This window comes from Oncorhynchus clarkii, chromosome 26 (genome assembly GCF_045791955.1).
Source record: "Oncorhynchus clarkii lewisi isolate Uvic-CL-2024 chromosome 26, UVic_Ocla_1.0, whole genome shotgun sequence".
In the NCBI taxonomy this organism is placed as follows: Eukaryota; Metazoa; Chordata; class Actinopteri; order Salmoniformes; family Salmonidae; genus Oncorhynchus; species Oncorhynchus clarkii.
Window position 1 is genome coordinate 36,340,716 of NC_092172.1, and position 26,813 is coordinate 36,367,528.

The 26,813-nt window shown below is 50.1% G+C and overlaps 1 protein-coding gene across 1 annotated transcript in view; it reads left to right on the top strand.

The window, feature by feature from the left end:
• LOC139384615 (centrosomal protein of 89 kDa-like) overlaps positions 1-26,813 on the top strand; it is a 194,617-nt gene that overhangs the window by 162,005 nt on the left and 5,799 nt on the right. Inside the window, exons 14-18 of the mRNA XM_071129434.1 lie at positions 14,441-14,544; positions 16,328-16,443; positions 17,091-17,271; positions 20,110-20,277; positions 20,995-21,136. Coding sequence (XP_070985535.1) covers positions 14,441-14,544; positions 16,328-16,443; positions 17,091-17,271; positions 20,110-20,277; positions 20,995-21,136 — 711 coding nt within the window. The remainder of the gene's footprint in view (positions 1-14,440; positions 14,545-16,327; positions 16,444-17,090; positions 17,272-20,109; positions 20,278-20,994; positions 21,137-26,813) is intronic.

The following is a 26,813-nucleotide window of genomic DNA, read 5'->3' on the forward strand; positions in this document are numbered from 1 at the left end:
TACCCAGGTTTTGGTTGAAATAGGCTCAGCTTTGTCCCACTAAACTGTTCGAGGCCTTTGTCTAACCAGGCTCTGGTTGAAATAGGCTCAGCTTTGTCCCACTAAACTGTTTTAGGCCTTGTCTACCCAGGCTCTGGTTGAAATAGGCTCAGCTTTGTCCCACTAAACTGTTCGAGGCCTGGTCTTCCCAGGCTCTGTTTGAAATAGGCTCAGCTATGTCACACTAAACTGATAGAGAGAGGCCTGGTCTATCCAGGCTCTGGTTGAAATAGGCTCAGCTATGTCCCACTAAATTGTTCGAGGCTTGGTCTACCCAGGTTCAGGTTGAAATCGGCTCAGCTTTGTCCCACTAAACTGTTCGAGGCCTGGTTGAAATAGGCTCAGCTTTGTCCCACTAAACTGTTCGAGTCCTGGTCTTCCCAGGCTCTGGTTGAAATAGGCTCAGCTATGTCACAGTAAACATTTCGAGGCCTGGTCTACCCAGGCCCTGGTTGAAATCGGCTCAGCTATGTCCCACTAAACTGCTCGAGGCCTGGTCTACCCAGGCTCTGGTTGAAATCGGCTCAGCTTTGTCCCACAAAACTGTTCGAGGCCTGGTCTATCCATTCTCTGGTTGAAATCGGCTCAGCTATGTCCCACTAAACTGTTCGAGGCCTGGTCTATCCATTCTCTGGTTGAAATCGGCTCAGCTATGTCCCACTAAACTGCTCGAGGCCTGGTCTACCCAGGCTCTGGTTGAAATAGGCTCAGCTATGTCTCACTAAACTGTTTGAGGCCTGGTCTATCCAGGCTCTGGTTGAAATAGGCTCAGCTATGTCACACTAAACTGATAGAGAGAGGCCTGGTCTACCCAGGCTCTGGTTGAAATAGGCTCAGCTTTGTCCCACTTAACTGCTGGAGGCCTGGTCTACCCAGGCTCTGGTTGAAATAGGCTCAGCTTTGTTCCACAAAACTGTTTGAGGCCTGGTCTACCCAGGCTCTGGGTGAAATAGGCTCAGCTTTGTTCCACAAAACTGTTTGAGGCCTGGTCTACCCAGGCTCTGGGTGAAATAGGTTCAGCTTTGTCACACTAAACTGATAGAGAGAGGCATGGTCTACCCAGGCTCTGGTTGAAATCGGCTCAGCTATGTCCCACTAAACTGCTCGAGGCCTGGTCTACCCAGGCTCTGGTTGAAATAGGCTCAGCTTTGTCCCACAAAACTGTTCGTTGCCTGGTCTACCCAGGCTCTGGTAGAAATCGGCTCAGCTATGTCCCACTAAACTACTCGAGGCATAGTCTACCCAGGCTCTGGTTGAAATAGGCTCAGCTTTGTCCCACAAAACTGTTCGAGGCCTGGTCTACCCAGGCTCTGGTTGAAATCGGCTCAGCTATGTCACATGAAACTGTTTGAGGCCTGGTCTACCCAGGCCCTGGTTGAAATAGGCTCAGCTATGTCACACTAAACTGTTCGAGGCCTGTTCTTCCCAGGCTCTGGGTAAAATAGTCTCAGCTTTCTCCCACTAAACTGTTCGATGCCTGGTCTACCCAGGCTCTGGTTGAAATCGGCTCAGCTTTGCCCCACTAAACTGTTCGAGGCCTGGTCTTCCCAGGCTCTGGTTGAAATCGATTCAGCTATGTCCCACTAAACTGCTCGAGGCCTGGTCTACCCAGGCTCTGGTTGAAATAGGCTCAGCTATGTCTCACTAAACTGTTCGAGGCCTGGTCTACCCAGGCTGTTGTTGAAATCGGCTCAGCTATGTCCCACTAAACTGATAGAGAGAGGCCTGGTCTATCCAGGCTCTGGTTGAAATAGGCTCAGCTATGTCACACTAAACTGATAGAGAGAGGCCTGGTCTATCCAGGCTCTGGTTGAAATCGGCTCAGCTATTTTACACTAAACTGATAGAGAGAGGCCTGGTCTACCCAGGTTTTGGTTGAAATAGGCTCAGCTTTGTCCCACTAAACTGTTCGAGGCCTTTGTCTAACCAGGCTCTGGTTGAAATAGGCTCAGCTTTGTCCCACTAAACTGTTTTAGGCCTTGTCTACCCAGGCTCTGGTTGAAATAGGCTCAGCTTTGTCCCACTAAACTGTTCGAGGCCTGGTCTTCCCAGGCTCTGTTTGAAATAGGCTCAGCTATGTCACACTAAACTGATAGAGAGAGGCCTGGTCTATCCAGGCTCTGGTTGAAATAGGCTCAGCTATGTCCCACTAAATTGTTCGAGGCTTGGTCTACCCAGGTTCAGGTTGAAATCGGCTCAGCTTTGTCCCACTAAACTGTTCGAGGCCTGGTTGAAATAGGCTCAGCTTTGTCCCACTAAACTGTTCGAGTCCTGGTCTTCCCAGGCTCTGGTTGAAATAGGCTCAGCTATGTCACAGTAAACATTTCGAGGCCTGGTCTACCCAGGCCCTGGTTGAAATCGGCTCAGCTATGTCCCACTAAACTGCTCGAGGCCTGGTCTACCCAGGCTCTGGTTGAAATCGGCTCAGCTTTGTCCCACAAAACTGTTCGAGGCCTGGTCTATCCATTCTCTGGTTGAAATCGGCTCAGCTATGTCCCACTAAACTGTTCGAGGCCTGGTCTACCCAGGCTCTGGTTGAAATCGGCTCAGCTATGTCCCACTAATCTGCTCGAGGCCTGGTCTACCCAGGCTCTGGTTGAAATAGGCTCAGCTATGTCTCACTAAACTGTTCGAGGCCTGGTCTATCCAGGCTCTGGTTGAAATAGGCTCAGCTATGTCACACTAAACTGATAGAGAGAGGCCTGGTCTACCCAGGCTCTGGTTGAAATAGGCTCAGCTTTGTCCCACAAAACTGTTCGAGGCCTGGTCTACCCAGGCTCTGGTTGAAATCGGCTCAGTTATGTCCCACTAAACTGTTTGAGGCCTGGCCTACCCAGGTCTGGTTGAAATAGGCTCAGCTTTGTTCTACAAAACTGTTTGAGGCCTGGTCTACCCAGGCTCTGGGTGAAATAGGTTCAGCTTTGTCACACTAAACTGATAGAGAGAGGCATGGTCTACCCAGGCTCTGGTTGAAATCGGCTCAGCTATGTCCCACTAAACTGCTCGAGGCCTGGTCTACCCAGGCTCTGGTTGAAATAGGCTCAGCTTTGTCCCACAAAACTGTTCGTTGCCTGGTCTACCCAGGCTCTGGTAGAAATCGGCTCAGCTATGTCCCACTAAACTACTCGAGGCATAGTCTACCCAGGCTCTGGTTAAAATAGGCTCAGCTTTGTCCCACAAAACTGTTCGAGGCCTGGTCTACCCAGGCTCTGGTTGAAATCGGCTCAGCTATGTGACATGAAACTGTTTGAGGCCTGGTCTACCCAGGCCCTGGTTGAAATAGGCTCAGCTATGTCACACTAAACTGTTCGAGGCCTGTTCTTCCCAGGCTCTGGGTAAAATAGTCTCAGCTTTCTCCCACTAAACTGTTCGATGCCTGGTCTACCCAGGCTCTGGTTGAAATCGGCTCAGCTTTGCCCCACTAAACTGTTCGAGGCCTGGTCTTCCCAGGCTCTGGTTGAAATCGGCTCAGCTATGTCCCACTAAACTGCTCGAGGCCTGGTCTACCCAGGCTCTGGTTGAAATAGGCTCAGCTATGTCTCACTAAACTGTTCGAGGCCTGGTCTACCCAGGCTGTTGTTGAAATCGGCTCAGCTATGTCCCACTAAACTGATAGAGAGAGGCCTGGTCTATCCAGGCTCTGGTTGAAATAGGCTCAGCTATGTCACACTAAACTGATAGAGAGAGGCCTGGTCTATCCAGGCTCTGGTTGAAATCGGCTCAGCTATTTTACACTAAACTGATAGAGAGAGGCCTGGTCTACCCAGGTTTTGGTTGAAATAGGCTCAGCTTTGTCCCACTAAACTGTTCGAGGCCTTTGTCTAACCAGGCTCTGGTTGAAATAGGCTCAGCTTTGTCCCACTAAACTGTTTTAGGCCTTGTCTACCCAGGCTCTGGTTGAAATAGGCTCAGCTTTGTCCCACTAAACTGTTCGAGGCCTGGTCTTCCCAGGCTCTGTTTGAAATAGGCTCAGCTATGTCACACTAAACTGATAGAGAGAGGCCTGGTCTATCCAGGCTCTGGTTGAAATAGGCTCAGCTATGTCCCACTAAATTGTTCGAGGCTTGGTCTACCCAGGTTCAGGTTGAAATCGGCTCAGCTTTGTCCCACTAAACTGTTCGAGGCCTGGTTGAAATAGGCTCAGCTTTGTCCCACTAAACTGTTCGAGTCCTGGTCTTCCCAGGCTCTGGTTGAAATAGGCTCAGCTATGTCACAGTAAACATTTCGAGGCCTGGTCTACCCAGGCCCTGGTTGAAATCGGCTCAGCTATGTCCCACTAAACTGCTCGAGGCCTGGTCTACCCAGGCTCTGGTTGAAATCGGCTCAGCTTTGTCCCACAAAACTGTTCGAGGCCTGGTCTATCCATTCTCTGGTTGAAATCGGCTCAGCTATGTCCCACTAAACTGTTCGAGGCCTGGTCTACCCAGGCTCTGGTTGAAATCGGCTCAGCTATGTCCCACTAATCTGCTCGAGGCCTGGTCTACCCAGGCTCTGGTTGAAATAGGCTCAGCTATGTCTCACTAAACTGTTCGAGGCCTGGTCTATCCAGGCTCTGGTTGAAATAGGCTCAGCTATGTCACACTAAACTGATAGAGAGAGGCCTGGTCTACCCAGGCTCTGGTTGAAATAGGCTCAGCTTTGTCCCACAAAACTGTTCGAGGCCTGGTCTACCCAGGCTCTGGTTGAAATCGGCTCAGTTATGTCCCACTAAACTGTTTGAGGCCTGGCCTACCCAGGTCTGGTTGAAATAGGCTCAGCTTTGTTCTACAAAACTGTTTGAGGCCTGGTCTACCCAGGCTCTGGGTGAAATAGGTTCAGCTTTGTCACACTAAACTGATAGAGAGAGGCATGGTCTACCCAGGCTCTGGTTGAAATCGGCTCAGCTATGTCCCACTAAACTGCTCGAGGCCTGGTCTACCCAGGCTCTGGTTGAAATAGGCTCAGCTTTGTCCCACAAAACTGTTCGTTGCCTGGTCTACCCAGGCTCTGGTAGAAATCGGCTCAGCTATGTCCCACTAAACTACTCGAGGCATAGTCTACCCAGGCTCTGGTTAAAATAGGCTCAGCTTTGTCCCACAAAACTGTTCGAGGCCTGGTCTACCCAGGCTCTGGTTGAAATCGGCTCAGCTATGTGACATGAAACTGTTTGAGGCCTGGTCTACCCAGGCCCTGGTTGAAATAGGCTCAGCTATGTCACACTAAACTGTTCGAGGCCTGTTCTTCCCAGGCTCTGGGTAAAATAGTCTCAGCTTTCTCCCACTAAACTGTTCGATGCCTGGTCTACCCAGGCTCTGGTTGAAATCGGCTCAGCTTTGCCCCACTAAACTGTTCGAGGCCTGGTCTTCCCAGGCTCTGGTTGAAATCGGCTCAGCTATGTCCCACTAAACTGCTCGAGGCCTGGTCTACCCAGGCTCTGGTTGAAATAGGCTCAGCTATGTCTCACTAAACTGTTCGAGGCCTGGTCTACCCAGGCTGTTGTTGAAATCGGCTCAGCTATGTCCCACTAAACTGATAGAGAGAGGCCTGGTCTATCCAGGCTCTGGTTGAAATAGGCTCAGCTATGTCACACTAAACTGATAGAGAGAGGCCTGGTCTATCCAGGCTCTGGTTGAAATCGGCTCAGATATTTTACACTAAACTGATAGAGAGAGGCCTGGTCTACCCAGGTTTTGGTTGAAATAGGCTCAGCTTTGTCCCACTAAACTGTTCGAGGCCTTTGTCTAACCAGGCTCTGGTTGAAATAGGCTCAGCTTTGTCCCACTAAACTGTTTTAGGCCTTGTCTACCCAGGCTCTGGTTGAAATAGGCTCAGCTTTGTCCCACTAAACTGTTCGAGGCCTGGTCTTCCCAGGCTCTGTTTGAAATAGGCTCAGCTATGTCACACTAAACTGATAGAGAGAGGCCTGGTTTATCCAGGCTCTGGTTGAAATAGCCTCAGCAATGTCCCACTAAATTGTTCGAGGCCTGGTCTACCCAGGTTCAGGTTGAAATCGGCTCAGCTTTGTCCCACTAAACTGTTCGAGGCCTGGTCTTCCCAGGCTCTGGTTGAAATAGGCTCAGCTATGTCACAGTAAACATTTCGAGGCCTGGTCTACCCAGGCCCTGGTTGAAATCGGCTCAGCTATGTCCCACTAAACTGCTCGAGGCCTGGTCTACCCAGGCTCTGGTTGAAATTTGCTCAGCTATGTCCCACTAAACTGTTCGTGGCCTGGTCTACCCAGGCTCTGGTTGAATTAGGCTCAGCTTTGTTCCACAAAACTGTTCGAGGCCTGGTCTACCCAGGCTCTGGTTGAAATAGGTTCAGCTTTGTCACACTAAACTGATAGAGAGAGGCCTGGTCTATCCAGGCTCTGGTTGAAATCGGCTCAGATATTTTATACTAAACTGATAGAGAGAGGCCTGGTCTACCCAGGTTTTGGTTGAAATAGGCTCAGCTTTGTCCCACTAAACTGTTCGAGGCCTTTGTCTAACCAGGCTCTGGTTGAAATAGGCTCAGCTTTGTCCCACTAAACTGTTTTAGGCCTTGTCTACCCAGGCTCTGGTTGAAATAGGCTCAGCTTTGTCCCACTAAACTGTTCGAGGCCTGGTCTTCCCAGGCTCTGTTTGAAATAGGCTCAGCTATGTCACACTAAACTGATAGAGAGAGGCCTGGTTTATCCAGGCTCTGGTTGAAATAGCCTCAGCAATGTCCCACTAAATTGTTCGAGGCCTGGTCTACCCAGGTTCAGGTTGAAATCGGCTCAGCTTTGTCCCACTAAACTGTTCGAGGCCTGGTCTTCCCAGGCTCTGGTTGAAATAGGCTCAGCTTTGTCCCACTAAACTGTTCGAGTCCTGGTCTTCCCAGGCTCTGGTTGAAATAGGCTCAGCTATGTCACAGTAAACATTTCGAGGCCTGGTCTACCCAGGCCCTGGTTGAAATCGGCTCAGCTATGTCCCACTAAACTGCTCGAGGCCTGGTCTACCCAGGCTCTGGTTGAAATTTGCTCAGCTATGTCCCACTAAACTGTTCGTGGCCTGGTCTACCCAGGCTCTGGTTGAATTAGGCTCAGCTTTGTTCCACAAAACTGTTCGAGGCCTGGTCTACCCAGGCTCTGGTTGAAATAGGTTCAGCTTTGTCACACTAAACTGATAGAGAGAGGCCTGGTCTATCCATTCTCTGGTTGAAATCGGCTCAGCTATGTCACACTAAACTGATAGAGAGAGGCCTGGTCTACCCAGGCTCTGGTTGAAATAGGCTCAGCTATGTCACACTAAACTGATAGAGAGAGGCCTGGTCTATCCAGGCTCTGGTTGAAATCGGCTCAGCTATTTTACACTAAACTGATAGAGAGAGGCCTGGTCTACCCAGGTTTTGGTTGAAATAGGCTCAGCTTTGTCCCACTAAACTGTTCGAGGCCTTTGTCTAACCAGGCTCTGGTTGAAATAGGCTCAGCTTTGTCCCACTAAACTGTTTTAGGCCTTGTCTACCCAGGCTCTGGTTGAAATAGGCTCAGCTTTGTCCCACTAAACTGTTCGAGGCCTGGTCTTCCCAGGCTCTGTTTGAAATAGGCTCAGCTATGTCACACTAAACTGATAGAGAGAGGCCTGGTCTATCCAGGCTCTGGTTGAAATAGGCTCAGCTATGTCCCACTAAATTGTTCGAGGCTTGGTCTACCCAGGTTCAGGTTGAAATCGGCTCAGCTTTGACCCACTAAACTGTTCGAGGCCTGGTTGAAATAGGCTCAGCTTTGTCCCACTAAACTGTTCGAGTCCTGGTCTTCCCAGGCTCTGGTTGAAATAGGCTCAGCTATGTCACAGTAAACATTTCGAGGCCTGGTCTACCCAGGCCCTGGTTGAAATCGGCTCAGCTATGTCCCACTAAACTGCTCGAGGCCTGGTCTACCCAGGCTCTGGTTGAAATTTGCTCAGCTATGTCCCACTAAACTGTTCGTGGCCTGGTCTACCCAGGCTCTGGTTGAATTAGGCTCAGCTTTGTTCCACAAAACTGTTCGAGGCCTGGTCTACCCAGGCTCTGGTTGAAATCGGCTCAGCTTTGTCCCACAAAACTGTTCGAGGCCTGGTCTATCCATTCTCTGGTTGAAATCGGCTCAGCTATGTCCCACTAAACTACTCGAGGCCAGGTCTACCCAGGCTCTGGTTGAATTAGGCTCAGCTTTGTCCCACAAAACTGTTCGTTGCCTGGTCTACCCAGGCTCTGGTAGAAATCGGCTCATCTATGTCCCACTAAACTGCTCGAGGCCTGGTTTACCCAGGCTCTGGTTGAAATCGGCTCAGCAATGTCCCTCTAAACTGTTCGAGGCCTGGTCTACCCAGGCTCTGGTTGAAATAGGTTCAGCTTTGTCACACTAAACTGATAGAGAGAGGCCTGGTTTACCCAGGCTCTGGTTGAAATCGGCTCAGCAATGTCCCTCTAAACTGTTCGAGGCCTGGTCTACCCAGGCTCTGTTTGATATCGGCTCAGCTATGTCCCACTAAACTACTCGAGGCCTAGTCTACCCAGGCTCTGGTTGAAATAGGCTCAGCTTTGTCCCACAAAACTGTTCGAGGCCTGGTCTACCCAGGCTCTGGTTGAAATAGGCTCAACTTTGTCCCACTAAACTGTTCGAGACCTGGTCTACCCAGGCTCTGGTTGAAATAGGCTCAGCTATGTCCCACTGAACTACTCGAGGCCTAGTCTACCCAGGCTCTGGTTGATTTAGGCTCAGCTATGTCCCACTAAACTGTTCGAGGCCTAGTCTACCCAGGCTCTGGTTGAAATAGGCTCAGCTTTGTCCCACTAAACTGTTCGAGGCCTGGTTGAAATAGGCTCAGCTTTGTCCCACTAAACTGTTCGAGGCCTGGTCTACCCAGGCTCTGGTTGAAATCGGCTCAGCTATGTCCCACTAATCTGCTCGAGGCCTGGTCTACCCAGGCTCTGGTTGAAATAGGCTCAGCTATGTCTCACTAAACTGTTCGAGGCCTGGTCTACCCTGGCTGGTGTTGAAATCGGCTCAGCTATATCCCACTAAACTGCTCGAGGCCAGGTCTATCCAGGCTCTTTTTGAAATCGGCTCAGCTATTTTACACTAAACTGATATAGGCCTGGTCTACCCAGGCTCTTGTTGAAATCGGCTGTTATGTCCCACTAAACTGTTCGAGGCCTGGTCTACCCAGGCTCTGGTTGAAATAGGCTCAACTTTGTCCCACTAAACTGTTCGAGACCTGGTCTACCCAGGCTCTGGTTGAAATAGGCTCAGCTATGTCCCACTGAACTATTCGAGGCCTAGTCTACCCAGGCTCTGGTTGATTTAGGCTCAGCTATGTCCCACTAAACTGTTCGAGGCCTAGTCTACCCAGGCTCTGGTTGAAATAGGCTCAGCCATGTCCCACTAAACTGTTCGAGGCCTGGTCTACCCAGGTCTGGTTGAAATAGGTTCGGCTTTGTCACACTAAACTGATAGAGAGAGGCCTGGTCTACCCAGGCTCTGGTTGATATCGGCTCAGCTTTGTCCCACTAAACTGTTTGAGGCCTGGCCTACCCAGGTCTGGTTGAAATAGGCTCAGCTATGTCACACTAAACTGATAGAGGCCTGGTCTATCCAGGCTCTTTTTGAAATCGGCTCAGCTATTTTACACTAAACTGATATAGGCCTGGTCTACCCAGGCTCTTGTTGAAATCGGCTGTTATGTCCCACTAAACTGTTCGAGGCCTGGTCTACCCAGGCTCTGGTTGAAATAGGCTCAACTTTGTCCCACTAAACTGTTCGAGACCTGGTCTACCCAGGCTCTGGTTGAAATAGGCTCAGCTATGTCCCACTGAACTATTCGAGGCCTAGTCTACCCAGGCTCTGGTTGATTTAGGCTCAGCTATGTCCCACTAAACTGTTCGAGGCCTAGTCTACCCAGGCTCTGGTTGAAATAGGCTCAGCCATGTCCCACTAAACTGTTCGAGGCCTGGTCTACCCAGGTCTGGTTGAAATAGGTTCGGCTTTGTCACACTAAACTGATAGAGAGAGGCCTGGTCTACCCAGGCTCTGGTTGATATCGGCTCAGCTTTGTCCCACTAAACTGTTTGAGGCCTGGCCTACCCAGGTCTGGTTGAAATAGGCTCAGCCATGTCCCACTAAACTGTTCGAGGCCTGGTCTATCCAGGCTCTGGTTGAAATCGGCTCAGCTATGTCCCACTAAACTGTTCGAGGCCTGGTCTACCCAGGCTCTGGTTGAAGTCGGCTCAGCTATGTCCCACTAAACTGCTCGAGGCCTGGTCTACACAGGCTCTGGTTGAAATAGGCTCAGCTATGTCTCACTAAACTGTTCGAGGCCTGGTCTACCCTGGCTGGTGTTGAAATCGGCTCAGCTATGTCCCACTAAACTGCTCGAGGCCTGGTCTACCCAGGCTCTGGTTGAAATCGGCTCAGCTATGTTCCACTAAATGACACCCTAATCCCTATATAGTGTACTACTATAGACCTGATCCCTACGGCACCCTATTCCCTATATAGTGCACTACTATAGACCTGATCCCTTTGGCACCCTATTCCCTATATAGTGCACTACTTTAGATCTGAGGGTTAAGGGTAATGGTCAAGACTAGTGCACTATAATGGGAATAGTGTCCCATTTGGGATGCAGATCCAGTATGTGTGGTGTTTCTAACAGTTTAAACGATGATCTTGATGTGACAGGAAGATATGTAGATTTGATCTAGACTCGACTTGATTATTCTGCTCCAAATCGTGATTATATATTCCTGTTGGGTATTTCCAAGATCAAGTGTTCATAGCGTTAGAGACACACACACACACACACACACACACACACACACACACACACACACACACACACACACACACACACACACACACACACACACACACACACACAGACACACACAGACAGTTGCTGGGTTCAAACTATAGAGATCTCAGACTTGAAAGACTATTTCTTCTGCAGCAGAATCCTTCATCTTCAATATGAAGTAAAGTCCTCAGCTCTATAAGGACATTTCAGGGGGACAGTCATCTTTGATATGGTGAAGTCCTCAGCTCTACATGGACATTTCAGGGGGACAGTCATCTTTGATATGTAAAAGTCCTCAGCTCTACAAGGACATTTCAGGGGGACAGTCATCTTTGACATGGTAAAGTCCTCAGCTCTACAAGGACATTTCAGGGGGACAGTCATCTTTGACATGGTAAAGTCCTCAGCTCTACAAGGACATTTCAGGGGGACAGTCATCTTTGACATGGTAAAGTCCTCAGCTCTACAAGGACATTTCAGGGGGACAGTCATCTTTGATATGGTAAAGTCCTCAGCTCTATAAGGACATTTCAGGGGGACAGTCATCTTTGATATGGTGAAGTCCTCAGCTCTACATGGACATTTCAGGGGGACAGTCATCTTTGATATGGTAAAGTCCTCAGCTCTACATGGACATTTCAGGGGGACAGTCATCTTTGACATGGTAAAGTCCTCAGCTCTACAAGGACATTTCAGGGGGACAGTCATCTTTGATATGGTAAAGTCCTCAGCTCTACAAGGACATTTCAGGGGGACAGTCATCTTTGACATGGTAAAGTCCTCAGCTCTACAAGGACATTTCAGGGGGACAGTCATCTTTGACATGGTAAAGTCCTCAGCTCTACAAGGACATTTCAGGGGGACAGTCATCTTTGACATGGTAAAGTCATCAGTTCTATAAGGACATTTCAGGGGGACAGTCATCTTTGACATGGTAAAGTCCTCAGCTCTACAAGGACATTTCAGGGGGACAGTCATCTTTAGAATAAACCATACTGAAAGTAAACAACACTGAATGAGGCTGTTTCTCCACTTGGAGCTGAAATGATTTCCTCTACCCCTCTTACCCCTGCTCCTCCTCCCTTACCCCTGCTCCTCCTCCCTTACCCCTGCTCTACCTCCCTTACCCCTGCTCTACCTCCCTTACCCCTGCTCCTCCTCCCTTACCCCTGCTCTACCTCCCTTACCCCTGCTCTACCTCCCTTACCCCTGCTCTACCTCCCTTATCCCTGCTCTACCTCCCTTACCCCTGCTCTACCTCCCTTACCCATGCTTTACCTCTCTTACCCATGCTCTACCTCCCTTACCCCTGCTCTACCTCCCTTACCCCTGCTCAACCTCCCTTACCCCTGCTCTACCTCCCGTACCCCTCCTCTACCTCCCGTACCCCTGCTCTACCTCCCTTACCCCTGCTCTACCTCCCTTACCCCTGCTCTACCTCCCTTACCCCTGCTCTACCTCCCTTATCCCTGCTCTGCTTCCCTTACCCCTGCTCTACCTCCCTTACCCCTGCTCTACCTCCCTTACCCCTGCTCTACTTCCCTTACCCCTGCTCTACCTCCCTTACCCCTGCTCTACTTCCCTTACCCCTGCTCTACCTCCCTTACCCCTGCTCTACCTCCCTTACCCCTGCTCTACCTCCCTTACCCCTGCTCTACCCCCCTTACCCCTCCTCTACCTAACAGGAGTAGGGTTCATCTGTTAGGATAGCTGAGATTACTGATGGAGTAGGGTTCACCTGTCAGGATAGCTGAGATTACTGATGGAGTAGGGTTCACCTGTTAGGATAGCTGAGATTACTGATGGAGTAGGGTTCACCTGTCAGGATAGCTGAGATTACTGATGGAGTAGGGTTCACCTGTCAGGATAGCTGAGATTACTGATTGAGTAGGGTTCACCTGTCAGGATAGCTGAGATTACTGATACTGATGGAGTAGGGTTCACCTGTTAGGATAGCTGAGATTACTGATGGAGTAGGGTTCACCTGTTAGGATAGCTGAGATTGCTGATGGAGTAGGGTTCACCTGTTAGGATAGCTGAGATTACTGATGGAGTAGGGTTCACCTGTCAGGATAGCTGAGATTACTGATGGAGTAGGGTTCACCTGTCAGGATAGCTGAGATTACTGATGGAGTAGTGTTCACCTGTCAGGATAGCTGAGGTTACTGATGGAGTAGTGTTCACCTGTTAGGATATCTGAGATTACTGATGGAGTAGGGTTCACCTGTTAGGATAGCTGAGATTACTGATACTGATGGAGTAGGGTTCACCTGTTAGGATAGCTGAGATTACTGATGGAGTAGGGTTCACCTGTTAGGATAGCTGAGATTGCTGATGGAGTAGGGTTCACCTGTCAGGATAGCTGAGTTTACTGATGGAGTAGTGTTCACCTGTCAGGATAGCTGAGATTACTGATGGAGTAGGGTTCACCTGTTAGGATAGCTGAGATTACTGATGGAGTAGGGTTCACCTGTCAGGATAGCTGAGATTACTGATGGAGTAGGGTTCACCTGTCAGGATATCTGAGATTACTGATGGAGTAGGGTTCACCTGTTAGGATATCTGAGATTACTGATGGAGTAGGGTTCACCTGTTAGGATAGCTGAGATTACTGATGGAGTAGGGTTCACCTGTCAGGATAGCTGAGATTACTGATTGAGTAGGGTTCACCTGTCAGGATAGCTGAGATTACTGATACTGATGGAGTAGGGTTCACCTGTTAGGATAGCTGAGATTACTGATGGAGTAGGGTTCACCTGTTAGGATAGCTGAGATTGCTGATGGAGTAGGGTTCACCTGTTAGGATAGCTGAGATTACTGATGGAGTAGGGTTCACCTGTCAGGATAGCTGAGATTACTGATGGAGTAGGGTTCACCTGTCAGGATAGCTGAGATTACTGATGGAGTAGTGTTCACCTGTCAGGATAGCTGAGGTTACTGATGGAGTAGTGTTCACCTGTTAGGATATCTGAGATTACTGATGGAGTAGGGTTCACCTGTTAGGATAGCTGAGATTACTGATACTGATGGAGTAGGGTTCACCTGTTAGGATAGCTGAGATTACTGATGGAGTAGGGTTCACCTGTTAGGATAGCTGAGATTGCTGATGGAGTAGGGTTCACCTGTCAGGATAGCTGAGTTTACTGATGGAGTAGTGTTCACCTGTCAGGATAGCTGAGATTACTGATGGAGTAGGGTTCACCTGTTAGGATAGCTGAGATTACTGATGGAGTAGGGTTCACCTGTCAGGATATCTGAGATTACTGATGGAGTAGGGTTCACCTGTCAGGATATCTGAGATTACTGATGGAGTAGGGTTCACCTGTTAGGATATCTGAGATTACTGATGGAGTAGGGTTCACCTGTTAGGATAGCTGAGATTACTGATGCTGATGGAGTAGGGTTCACCTGTTAGGATAGCTGAGATTACTGATGGAGTAGGGTTCACCTGTCAGGATAGCTGAGATTGCTGATGGAGTAGGGTTCACCTGTCAGGATAGCTGAGATTACTGATGGAGTAGGGTTCACCTGTCAGGATAGCTGCTAGACTGATCCCTGAGAGCTGTCCAGGTAGTGTTTGTGATCCAGTGTAATTGATTGATTGATTGATTGGTTGTGTGTAGGAGGAGTTGAGAATGTTCCGGGGCCGTGTGGAGGAGGTGGTGCAGGAGAACCAGAAGCTACACCAGGACCTGAAACAGACAGGAGGAGTCAGCCACAAGGAGTGGTGAGTACTGTCTCTCTGTCTGGAGTGGTGAGTACTGTCTCTCTGTCTGGAGTGGTGAGTACTGTCTCTCTGTCTGGAGTGGTGAGTACTGTCCCTCTGTCTGGAGGAGTCAGCCACAAGGAGTGGTGAGTACTGTCTCTCTGTCAGGAGGAGTCAGCCACATGGAGTGGTGAGTACTGTCTCTCTGTCTGGAGGAGTCAACCACATGGAGTGGTGAGTACTGTCTCTCTGTCTGGAGGAGTCAACCACATGGAGTGGTGAGTACTGTCTCTCTGTCTGCAGGAGTCAGCCACATGGAGTGGTGAGTACTGTCTCTCTGTCAGAAGGAGTCAGCCACATGGAGTGTTGAGTACTGTCTCTCTGTCTGGAGGAGTCAACCACAAGGAGTGGTGAGTACTGTCTCTCTGTCTGGAGGAGTCAGCCACATGAAGTGGTGAGTACTGTCTCTCTGTCAGAAGGAGTCAGCCACACGGAGTGGTGAGTACTGTCTCTCTGTCTGGAGGAGTCAGCCACAAGGAGTGGTGAGTACTGTTTCTCTGTCTGGAGGAGTCAGCCACAAGGAGTGGTGAGTACTGTCTCTCTGTCTGGAGTGGTGAGTACTGTGTCTCTGTCTGGAGGAGTCAGCCACAATGAGTGGTGAGTACTGTGTCTCTGTCTGGAGGAGTCAGCCACATGGATGTCTCTCTGTCTGGAGGAGTCAACCACAAGGAGTGGTGAGTAATGTGTCTCTGTCTGGAGGAGTCAGCCACATGGAGTGGTGAGTACTGTCTCTCTGTCTGGAGGAGTCAGCCACAATGAGTCGTGAGTACTGTGTCTCTGTCTGGAGTGGTGAGTACTGTCTCTCTGTCTGGAGGAGTCAGCCACAAGGAGTGGTGAGTACTGTCTCTCTGTCTGGAGGAGTCAGCCACAAGGAGTGGTGAGTACTGTGTCTCTGTCTGGAGGAGTCAGCCACATGGAGTGGTGAGTACTGTCTCTCTGTCTGAAGGAGTCAGCCACAATGAGTCGTTAGTACTGTGTCTCTGTCTGGAGTGGTGAGTACTGTCTCTCTGTCTGGAGGAGTCAGCCACAAGGAGTGGTGAGTACTGTGTGTCTGTCTGGAGGAGTCAGCCACAATGAGTGGTGAGTACTGTCTCTCTGTCTGGAGGAGTCAGCCACATGGAGTGGTGAGTACTGTCTCTCTGTCTGGAGGAGTCAGCCACAAGGAGTGGTGAGTACTGTCTCTCTGTCTGGAGTGGTGAGTACTGTGTCTCTGTCTGGAGTGGTGAATACTGTGTCTCTGTCTGGAGTGGTGAGTACTGTCTCTCTGTCTGGAGGAGTCAGCCACATGGAGTGGTGAGTACTGTGTCTCTGTCTGGAGTGGTGAGTACTGTCTCTCTGTCTGGAGTGGTGAGTACTGTCTCTCTGTCTGGAATAGTGAGTACGGTCTCTCTGTCTGGAGGAGTCAGCCACAAGGAGTGGTGAGTACTGTCTCTCTGTCTGGAGGAGTCAGCCACAAGGAGTGGTGAGTACTGTCTCTCTGTCAGGAGGAGTCAGCCACAAGGAGTAGTGAGTAGTGTCTCTCTGTCAGGAGGAGTCAGCCACAAGGAGTAGTGAGTACTGTCTCTCTGTCTGGATGAGTCAGCCACAATGAGTGGTGAGTACTGTGTCTCTGTCTGGAGGAGTCAGCCACAATGAGTGGTGAGTACTGCCTGTCTCCTTGTCTATCTGTCCCTGTCTGTTTGTGTGTGTGTGAGAAAGAGAGGAGACACTGTCTTGACACTTTTCTATCTCCCCCCCTCCCCAGGAGGCAGCTCCAGGAGCAGGCCCGTCTGGTACTTCAGGAGAACCAGGTCCTGATAGAGCAGCTGGAGGTGCAGCATACGAAGGCAAAGGACAGTCATGGGAGACATTTGACTGAGGGTAGGGAGGGACAGACACCAGTAATCACCCCTGAGCCCCCCTCTTTCAGATTCTACTATAGAAACTAGTTACATTCTGTTTCTACATTCTACACATTCATATTAACACTGTATCAAACCCTAATAGAGGTGCATGGTAGAAGTCTTCACCCTGCTGGAGGTGTCTGGTAGAAGTCTTCACCCTGCTGGAGGTGTCTGGTAGAAGTCTTCACCCTGCTGGAGGTGTCTGGTAGAAGTCTTCACCCTGCTGGAGGTGTCTGGTAGAAGTCTACACCCTGCTGGAGGTGTCTGGTAGAAGTCTTCACCCTGCTGGAGGTGTCTGGTAGAAGTCTACACCCTGCTGGAGGTGTCTGGTAGAAGTCTACACCCTGCTGGAGGTGAATGGTAGAAGACTTCACCCTGCTGGAGGTGTCTGGTAGAATTCTTCACCCTACTGGAGGTGAATGGTAGAAGTCTACACCCTGCTGGAGATGAATGGTAGAAGTCACCCTGCTGGAGGTGATTGGTAGAAGTCACCCTGCTGGAAATCTTCAGAGTTGAAAGTTATCTCCATGAACTGTTCCTACCCACTTCCTCTCTCCCCCCTCCTCCCTCACTCCTCTCTTCCCCCATCTTCCCTCCTTCCCCCCTCTCCTCCCTCCTCTCCAGTCTCTAAGGTGTGTAAGCAGCTGATGTTGCTGGAGGCAGAGAAGCAGAGGCTGGAGGGAGAGCTGGAGGTAACGAGGAGAGAGCTCCACACTCTGCAGACAGAACACCTGCAGGCACGGTGCAGTCTGGAGAATGCAGTCAGCTGGGATGAACACCACGCCATCGCCACCAAACTCAAACGGTAGCTAGTTATAATACACTGGGATGAACACCACGCCATCACCACCAAACTCAAACGGTTGCTAGTTATAATACACTGGGATGAACACCACGCCATCACCACCAAACTCAAACGGTAGTTATAATACACTGGGATGAACACCACGCCATCACCACCAAACTCAAACGGTTATAATACACTGGGATGAACACCACGCCATCGCCACCAAACTCAAACGGTTATAATACACTGGGATGAACACCACGCCATCGCCACCAAACTCAAACGATAGTTATAATACACTGGGATGAACACCACGCCATCACCACCAAACTCAAACGGTAGTTATAATAGACTGGGATGAACACCACGCCATCACCACCAAACTCAAACGGTAGCTAGTTATAATACATTGGGATGAACACCACGCCATCACCACCAAACTCAAACGGTACTTATAATACACTGGGATGAACACCACGCCATCACCACCAAACTCAAACGGTAGCTAGTTATAATACACTGGGATGAACACCACGCCATCACCACCAAACTCAAACGGTAGCTAGTTATAATACACTGGGATGAACACCACGCCATCACCACCAAACTCAAACGGTAGCTAGTTATAATACACTGGGATGAACACCACGCCATCACCACCAAACTCAAACGGTAGCTAGTTATAATAGACTGGGATGAACACCACGCCATCACCACCAAACTCAAACGGTAGTTATAATACACTGGGATGAACACCACGCCATCACCACCAAACTCAAACGGTAGTTATAATAGACTGGGATGAACACCACGCCATCACCACCAAACTCAAACGGTAGCTAGTTATAATACACTGGGATGAACACCACGCCATCACCACCAAACTCAAACGGTAGCTAGTTATAATACACTGGGATGAACACCACGCCATCACCACCAAACTCAAACGGTAGTTATAATACACTGTTTATTTTTTTTATTTTACCTTTATTTAACCAGGCAAGTCAGTTAAGAACAAATTCTTATTTTCAATGACGGCCTGGGAACAGTGGGTTAACTGCCTGTTCAGGGGCAGAACGACAGATTTGTACCTTGTCAGCTCGGGGGTTTGAACTCGCAACCTTCCGGTTACTAGTCCAACGCTCTAACCACTAGGCTACGCTGCCGCCCCACTGTGATGATATACAATACACTGCACGGGGTCATAGGTTCATAGGATCAGACGTGGTCATAGGTTCAGACGTGGTCATAGGTTCAGACGTGGTCATAGGTTCAGACTTGGTCATAGGTTCATAGTTTCAGACGTGGTCATAATTTCAGACGTGGTCATAGGTTCAGACGTGGTCATAGGTTCAGACGTGGTCATAGGTTCAGACGTGGTCTAGGTTCAGACGTGGTCATAGGTTCAGACGTGGTCATAGGTTCAGACAAAGGTCATAGGTTCAGACTTGGTCATAGGTTCATAGTTTCAGACGTGGTCATAGTTTCAGACGTGGTCATAGGTTCAGACGTGGTCATAGGTTCAGACGTGGTCATAGGTTCAGACAAAGGTCATAGGTTCAGACTTGGTCATAGGTTCATAGTTTCAGACGTGGTCATAGTTTCAGACGTGGTCATAGGTTCAGACGTGGTCATAGGTTCAGACGTGGTCTAGGTTCAGACGTGGTCATAGGTTCAGACTTGGTCATAGGTTCATAGTTTCAGACGTGGTCATAGTTTCAGACGTGGTCATAGGTTCAGACGTGGTCATAGGTTCAGACGTGGTCATAGGTTCAGACGTGGTCATAGGTTCAGACGTGGTCATAGGTTCAGACGTGGTCATAGGTTCAGACGTGGTCATAGGTTCTTAGGTTCAGACGTGGTCATAGGTTCAGACGTGGTCATAGGTTCATAGGATCAGACGTGGTCATGGGTTCAGACGTGGTCATAGGATCAGACGTGGTCATAGGTTCATAGGATCAGACGTGGTCATGGGTTCAGACGTGGTCATGGGTTCAGACGTGGTCATAGGTTCAGACGTGGTCATAGGTTCAGACGTGGTCATAGGTTCAGACGTGGTCATAGGTTCAGACGTGGTCATAGGTTCATAGGTTCAGACGTGGTCATAGGTTCATAGGTTCAGACGTGGTCATAGGTTCATAGGTTCAGACGTGGTCATGGGTTCAGACGTGGTCATAGGTTCATAGGTTCAGACGTGGTCATGGGTTCAGACGTGGTCATAGGTTCAGGCGTGGTCATAGGTTCAGAGATGAGGAACAGGGAAGAGGAACAGGGAAGAGGAACAGGGAAGAGGAACAGGGATGAGGAACAGGGATGAGGAACAGGGATGAGGAACAGGGATGAGGAACAGGGATGAGGAACAGGGATGAGGAACAGGGATGAGGAACAGGGATGAGGAACAGGGAAGAGGAACAGGGAAGAGGAACAGGGATGAGGAACAGGGATGAGGAACAGGGATGAGGAACAGATATGAGGAACAGCTGTAGATAGTCACCATGGAACAGAGATGAGGAACAGCTGTAGATAGTCACCATGGAACAGAGATGAGGAACAAAGATGAGGAACAGCTGTAGATAGACACCATGGAACAGAGATGAGGAACAGCTGTAGATAGTCACCATGGAACAGAGATGAGGAACAGCTGTAGATAGTAAAAAAAAACATGTTTTAACTACAATCATAAAGTGTGTGTGTGTGTGTGTGTGTGTGTGTGTGTGTGTGTGTGTGTGTGTGTGTGTGTGTGTGTGTGTGTGTGTGTGTGTGTGTGTGTGTGTGTGTGTGTGTGTGTGTGTGTCTGTGTCTCTGTGTGTGTGTCTGTGTCTCTGTGTGTGTGTGTGTGTGTGTTATCTACCGTAGCCAACTGGAGGCTGATTCAGGCCGTCAGCAGACTGAGCTAGAGGAGCTGCAGCAGAGAGTGACTAGTCTACAGACAGAGAAGAACAGTCTGCTGTTGGACAAAACCAACCTGACTGCTGACATCAAGAGTCTGGAGGCTGACCTGGAGGTGTCTCGACATGCTAACAGGTACTCAGACCCTGACCTGACCCCTAACCTCACTGCTGACATCAAGAGTCTGGAGACTGACCTGGAGGTATCCCGACATGCCAACAGGTACTCAGACCATGACCCCTGACCCCTAACCTCACTGCTGACATCAAGAGTCTGGAGGCTGACCTGGAGGTATCCCGACATGCTAACAGGTACTCAGACCCTGACCTGACCCCTGACCCCTAACCTCACTGCTGACATCATCAGAGTCTGGAGGCTGAACCATGCCCTGTAAGGGGTTGAGTGGCCCTGAACCATGGCAGGAAAATGCACCCCACACAGACCTATATATAGGGAATAGGGTGCCATAGGCCTCTGGTCTAAAGTGGTACACTACATATAGGGAATAGGGCTCTGGTCTAAAGTAGTATACTATATAGGGAACAGGGTGCCAGATGTGATGCGGTAACAGACAGTAGTTCCTGTATGTATCTGGAGACTCTGAGGGAACAGCTGTTAGCTCCCTGTATGGAAAAAAAACAGCCCTCAATCTCAGTGTGGCAATCTCTCTACAAGGTGTTAGAAATGTATTCCTGTGATTAACACAATGCCCTCTGCCTCTCGCTCTCTCTCTATCTCTGTATCTACCTCCCCTTCCCTCCTCTCTTTCTCGCTCTCTCTCTCTCTGTATCTACCTTCCCCACCCTTCTCTCTCTCTCGCTCTCTTGCTCTCTCACTCTCCCTCTCTCACAGGAAGGCCCAGAGGCGTATAGGCCTGTTGAAGCAACAAGTTGATGACTCTATAGAGAAGGAGATGAGAGCCCATCACTACCTGTCCTCTATCGTAGCTCTGGCTGAGAAGACCACACAGGAGAGAGACCAGCTAGTATACATGGTATAACACACACACACACACACACACACACACACACACACACACACACACACACACACATCACATCACATCACATCACATCACATCAAATTAGTGATGGCTGTTTAACAGTCTGATGGCCTTGAGATAGAAGCTGTTTTTCAGTCTCTCGGTCCCAGCTTTGATGCACCTGTACTGACCTCGCCTTCTGGATGATAGCGGGGTGAACAGGCAGTGGCTCGGGTGGTTGATGTCCTTGATGACAATCATGTAAATGTAATTAACTAGAGAGTCGGGCACCACAAAATCATTTTGATAGAGCTGTTATCTTCCGAATAAACTCTTAAAGACCTAGTAATATTTTACATCAATAGCAGTCGATATTAATCGTCACCTTAATTCAGTCTCATCTGAAAGTTGTAAATTCTTGGTTATCTGCACGAACCCTGGCTAACAAGTTGAATCAGCAATACAAAATTGGGTTTAATTATTTATTTACTAAATACCTAACTAATCACACAGAATTACACATACACATAATTAATCATAACTTGATTACAAATTACGTCATAAAGGAAAACGTCCCTAGCGGGCGGAACAGATATGGCAGCTGGTTACACAAAAGAAAAGGGGCTGGGTTTGAGTGAAAGAGCAGGAAGACTGAGGAACAAAGGGCGAAGCTGTGCTATGGTAAATACAGTATCTTATGCATTCTAAATTTTTATTCTAACATATACTCTGAGCTGCGCTTCGGTAGGTTGGTGGTAGATGGAAGGCCGTGTTGCCCAACCGAGTCCTTTGAAGAGTGTTTCTGCTGGTAAATTAGTTACGTTGTCGTAACGTCGTTGTGTGGTAGACGGGATACTCTGTCTGTTCCTTCCTAACCTGCGTTTGCAGCGGCTGTTGCTAACTCAACGGCTGGAAGGTATCACTTCAGTAGTGAATAAGAGTTCAATGTTCATACCATGCGCAACAAAGCTCACACTGATGTTGGCTTCATTCTGTAGTTATTATCTGAACCATTCTGACATCGGACCGTCGTCCTTACGTTCTCGGAACAGGAGGTTATACTGAGCACGCACCCTTGTGGAGCCCCAGTGTTGAGGATCAGCGGGGTGGAGATGTTGTTTCCTACCCTCACCACCTGAGGGCGGCCCGTCAAAGTCCAGGACCCAATTGCACAGGGCGGGGGGTCGAGACCCAGGGTTTCAAGCTTAGTGATGAGTTTGGAGAGTACTATGGTGTTGAAGACTGTCTGACTGGTCAAAGAGCTCTATTATCCAACTAATGTAGATGCCTTTGGGGTATCTAAACGGCGTTGGCGCTTGGATTGGACTCGGTACTATGGCCAGATGACATGACCCAGAAGGCCGACACGGGAGCTGTGAGACGGCAGATCTCCACAGCTGGAAATAAACAGCCTCAAGGTCCAGTGTTTTTCTGGAGTCCAGGCTAGTTGGTCCTGCCAGCCTGTTAGACGTGTGTCTCAGTGGCAGGTCCAGTGTTTTTCTGGAGTCCAGACTAGTTGGTCCTGCCAGCCTGTTAGACGTGTGTCTCAGTGGCAGGTCCAGTGTTTTTCTGGAGTCCAGACTAGTTGGTCCTGCCAGCCTGTTAGACGTGTGTCTCAGTGGCAGGTCCAGTGTTTTTCTGGAGTCCAGACTAGTTGGTCCTGCCAGCCTGTTAGACGTGTGTCTCAGTGGCAGGTCCAGTGTTTTTCTGGAGTCCAGGCTAGTTGGTCCTGCCAGCCTGTTAGACGTGTGTCTCAGTGGCAGGTCCAGTGTTTTTCTGGAGTCCAGACTAGTTGGTCCTGCCAGCCTGTTAGACGTGTGTCTCAGTGGCAGGTCCAGTGTTTTTCTGGAGTCCAGACTAGTTGGTCCTGCCAGCCTGTTAGACGTGTGTCTCAGTGGCAGGTCCAGTGTTTTTCTGGAGTCCAGGCTAGTTGGTCCTGCCAGCCTGTTAGACGTGTGTCTCAGTGGCAGGTCCAGACTAGTTGGTCCTGCCAGCCTGTTAGACGTGTGTCTCAGTGGCAGGTCCAGTGTTTTTCTGGAGTCCAGACTAGTTGGTCCTGCCAGCCTGTTAGACGTGTGTCTCAGTGGCAGGTCCAGTGTTTTTCTGGAGTCCAGACTAGTTGGTCCTGCCAGCCTGTTAGACGTGTGTCTCAGTGGCAGGTCCAGTGTTTTTCTGGAGTCCAGACTAGTTGGTCCTGCCAGCCTGTTAGACGTGTGTCTCAGTGGCAGGTCCAGTGTTTTTCTGGAGTCCAGACTAGTTGGTCCTGCCAGCCTGTTAGACGTGTGTCTCAGTGGCAGGTCCAGTGTTTTTCTGGAGTCCAGACTAGTTGGTCCTGCCAGCCTGTTAGACGTGTGTCTCAGTGGCAGGTCCAGTGTTTTTCTGGAGTCCAGACTAGTTGGGCCTGCCAGCCTGTTAGACGTGTGTCTCAGTGGCAGGTCCAGTGTTTTTCTGGAGTCCAGGCTAGTTGGTCCTGCCAGCCTGTTAGACGTGTGTCTCAGTGGCAGGTCCAGTGTTTTTCTGGAGTCCAGACTAGTTGGTCCTGCCAGCCTGTTAGACGTGTGTCTCAGTGGCAGGTCCAGTGTTTTTCTGGAGTCCAGACTAGTTGGTCCTGCCAGCCTGTTAGACGTGTGTCTCAGTGGCAGGTCCAGTGTTTTTCTGGAGTCCAGACTAGTTGGGCCTGCCAGCCTGTTAGACGTGTGTCTCAGTGGCAGGTCCAGTGTTTTTCTGGAGTCCAGGCTAGTTGGTCCTGCCAGCCTGTTAGACGTGTGTCTCAGTGGCAGGTCCAGTGTTTTTCTGGAGTCCAGACTAGTTGGTCCTGCCAGCCTGTTAGACGTGTGTCTCAGTGGCAGGTCCAGTGTTTTTCTGGAGTCCAGACTAGTTGGTCCTGCCAGCCTGTTAGACGTGTGTCTCAGAGGCAGGTCCAGTGTTTTTCTGGAGTCCAGACTAGTTGGTACTGCCAGCCTGTTAGACGTGTGTCTCAGTGGCAGGTCCAGTGTTTTTCTGGAGTCCAGACTAGTTGGTCCTGCCAGCCTGTTAGACGTGTGTCTCAGTGGCAGGTCCAGTGTTTTTCTGGAGTCCAGACTAGTTGGTCCTGCCAGCCTGTTAGACGTGTGTCTCAGTGGCAGGTCCAGTGTTTTTCTGGAGTCCAGACTAGTTGGGCCTGCCAGCCTGTTAGACGTGTGTCTCAGTGGCAGGTCCAGTGTTTTTCTGGAGTCCAGACTAGTTGGTCCTGCCAGCCTGTTAGACGTGTGTCTCAGTGGCAGGTCCAGTGTTTTTCTGGAGTCCAGGCTAGTTGGTCCTGCCAGCCTGTTAGACGTGTGTCTCAGTGGCAGGTCCAGTGTTTTTCTGGAGTCCAGACTAGTTGGTCCTGCCAGCCTGTTAGACGTGTGTCTCAGTGGCAGGTCCAGTGTTTTTCTGGAGTCCAGACTAGTTGGTCCTGCCAGCCTGTTAGACGTGTGTCTCAGTGGCAGGTCCAGTGTTTTTCTGGAGTCCAGACTAGTTGGTCCTGCCAGCCTGTTAGACGTGTGTCTCAGTGGCAGGTCCAGTGTTTTTCTGGAGTCCAGGCTAGTTGGTCCTGCCAGCCTGTTAGACGTGTGTCTCAGTGGCAGGTCCAGACTAGTTGGTCCTGCCAGCCTGTTAGACGTGTGTCTCAGTGGCAGGTCCAGTGTTTTTCTGGAGTCCAGACTAGTTGGTCCTGCCAGCCTGTTAGACGTGTGTCTCAGTGGCAGGTCCAGTGTTTTTCTGGAGTCCAGACTAGTTGGTCCTGCCAGCCTGTTAGACGTGTGTCTCAGTGGCAGGTCCAGTGTTTTTCTGGAGTCCAGACTAGTTGGTCCTGCCAGCCTGTTAGACGTGTGTCTCAGTGGCAGGTCCAGTGTTTTTCTGGAGTCCAGACTAGTTGGTCCTGCCAGCCTGTTAGACGTGTGTCTCAGTGGCAGGTCCAGTGTTTTTCTGGAGTCCAGACTAGTTGGTCCTGCCAGCCTGTTAGACGTGTGTCTCAGTGGCAGGTCCAGTGTTTTTCTGGAGTCCAGACTAGTTGGGCCTGCCAGCCTGTTAGACGTGTGTCTCAGTGGCAGGTCCAGTGTTTTTCTGGAGTCCAGGCTAGTTGGTCCTGCCAGCCTGTTAGACGTGTGTCTCAGTGGCAGGTCCAGTGTTTTTCTGGAGTCCAGACTAGTTGGTCCTGCCAGCCTGTTAGACGTGTGTCTCAGTGGCAGGTCCAGTGTTTTTCTGGAGTCCAGACTAGTTGGTCCTGCCAGCCTGTTAGACGTGTGTCTCAGTGGCAGGTCCAGTGTTTTTCTGGAGTCCAGACTAGTTGGGCCTGCCAGCCTGTTAGACGTGTGTCTCAGTGGCAGGTCCAGTGTTTTTCTGGAGTCCAGGCTAGTTGGTCCTGCCAGCCTGTTAGACGTGTGTCTCAGTGGCAGGTCCAGTGTTTTTCTGGAGTCCAGACTAGTTGGTCCTGCCAGCCTGTTAGACGTGTGTCTCAGTGGCAGGTCCAGTGTTTTTCTGGAGTCCAGACTAGTTGGTCCTGCCAGCCTGTTAGACGTGTGTCTCAGAGGCAGGTCCAGTGTTTTTCTGGAGTCCAGACTAGTTGGTACTGCCAGCCTGTTAGACGTGTGTCTCAGTGGCAGGTCCAGTGTTTTTCTGGAGTCCAGACTAGTTGGTCCTGCCAGCCTGTTAGACGTGTGTCTCAGTGGCAGGTCCAGTGTTTTTCTGGAGTCCAGACTAGTTGGTCCTGCCAGCCTGTTAGACGTGTGTCTCAGTGGCAGGTCCAGTGTTTTTCTGGAGTCCAGACTAGTTGGGCCTGCCAGCCTGTTAGACGTGTGTCTCAGTGGCAGGTCCAGTGTTTTTCTGGAGTCCAGGCTAGTTGGTCCTGCCAGCCTGTTAGACGTGTGTCTCAGTGGCAGGTCCAGTGTTTTTCTGGAGTCCAGACTAGTTGGTCCTGCCAGCCTGTTAGACGTGTGTCTCAGTGGCAGGTCCAGTGTTTTTCTGGAGTCCAGACTAGTTGGTCCTGCCAGCCTGTTAGACGTGTGTCTCAGTGGCAGGTCCAGTGTTTTTCTGGAGTCCAGACTAGTTGGTCCTGCCAGCCTGTTAGACGTGTGTCTCAGTGGCAGGTCCAGTGTTTTTCTGGAGTCCAGACTAGTTGGTCCTGCCAGCCTGTTAGACGTGTGTCTCAGTGGCAGGTCCAGTGTTTTTCTGGAGTCCAGACTAGTTGGTCCTGCCAGCCTGTTAGACGTGTGTCTCAGTGGCAGGTCCAGTGTTTTTCTGGAGTCCAGACTAGTTGGTCCTGCCAGCCTGTTAGACGTGTGTCTCAGTGGCAGGTCCAGTGTTTTTCTGGAGTCCAGACTAGTTGGTCTTGCCAGCCTGTTAGACGTGTGTCTCAGTGGCAGGTCCAGTGTTTTTCTGGAGTCCAGACTAGTTGGTCCTGCCAGCCTGTTAGACGTGTGTCTCAGTGGCAGGTCCAGTGTTTTTCTGGAGTCCAGACTAGTTGGTCCTGCCAGCCTGTTAGACGTGTGTCTCGGTGGCAGGTCCAGTGTTTTTCTGGAGTCCAGACTAGTTGGTCCTGCCAGCCTGTTAGACGTGTGTCTCAGTGGCAGGTCCAGTGTTTTTCTGGAGTCCAGACTAGTTGGTCCTGCCAGCCTGTTAGACGTGTGTCTCAGTGGCAGGTCCAGTGTTTTTCTGGAGTCCAGACTAG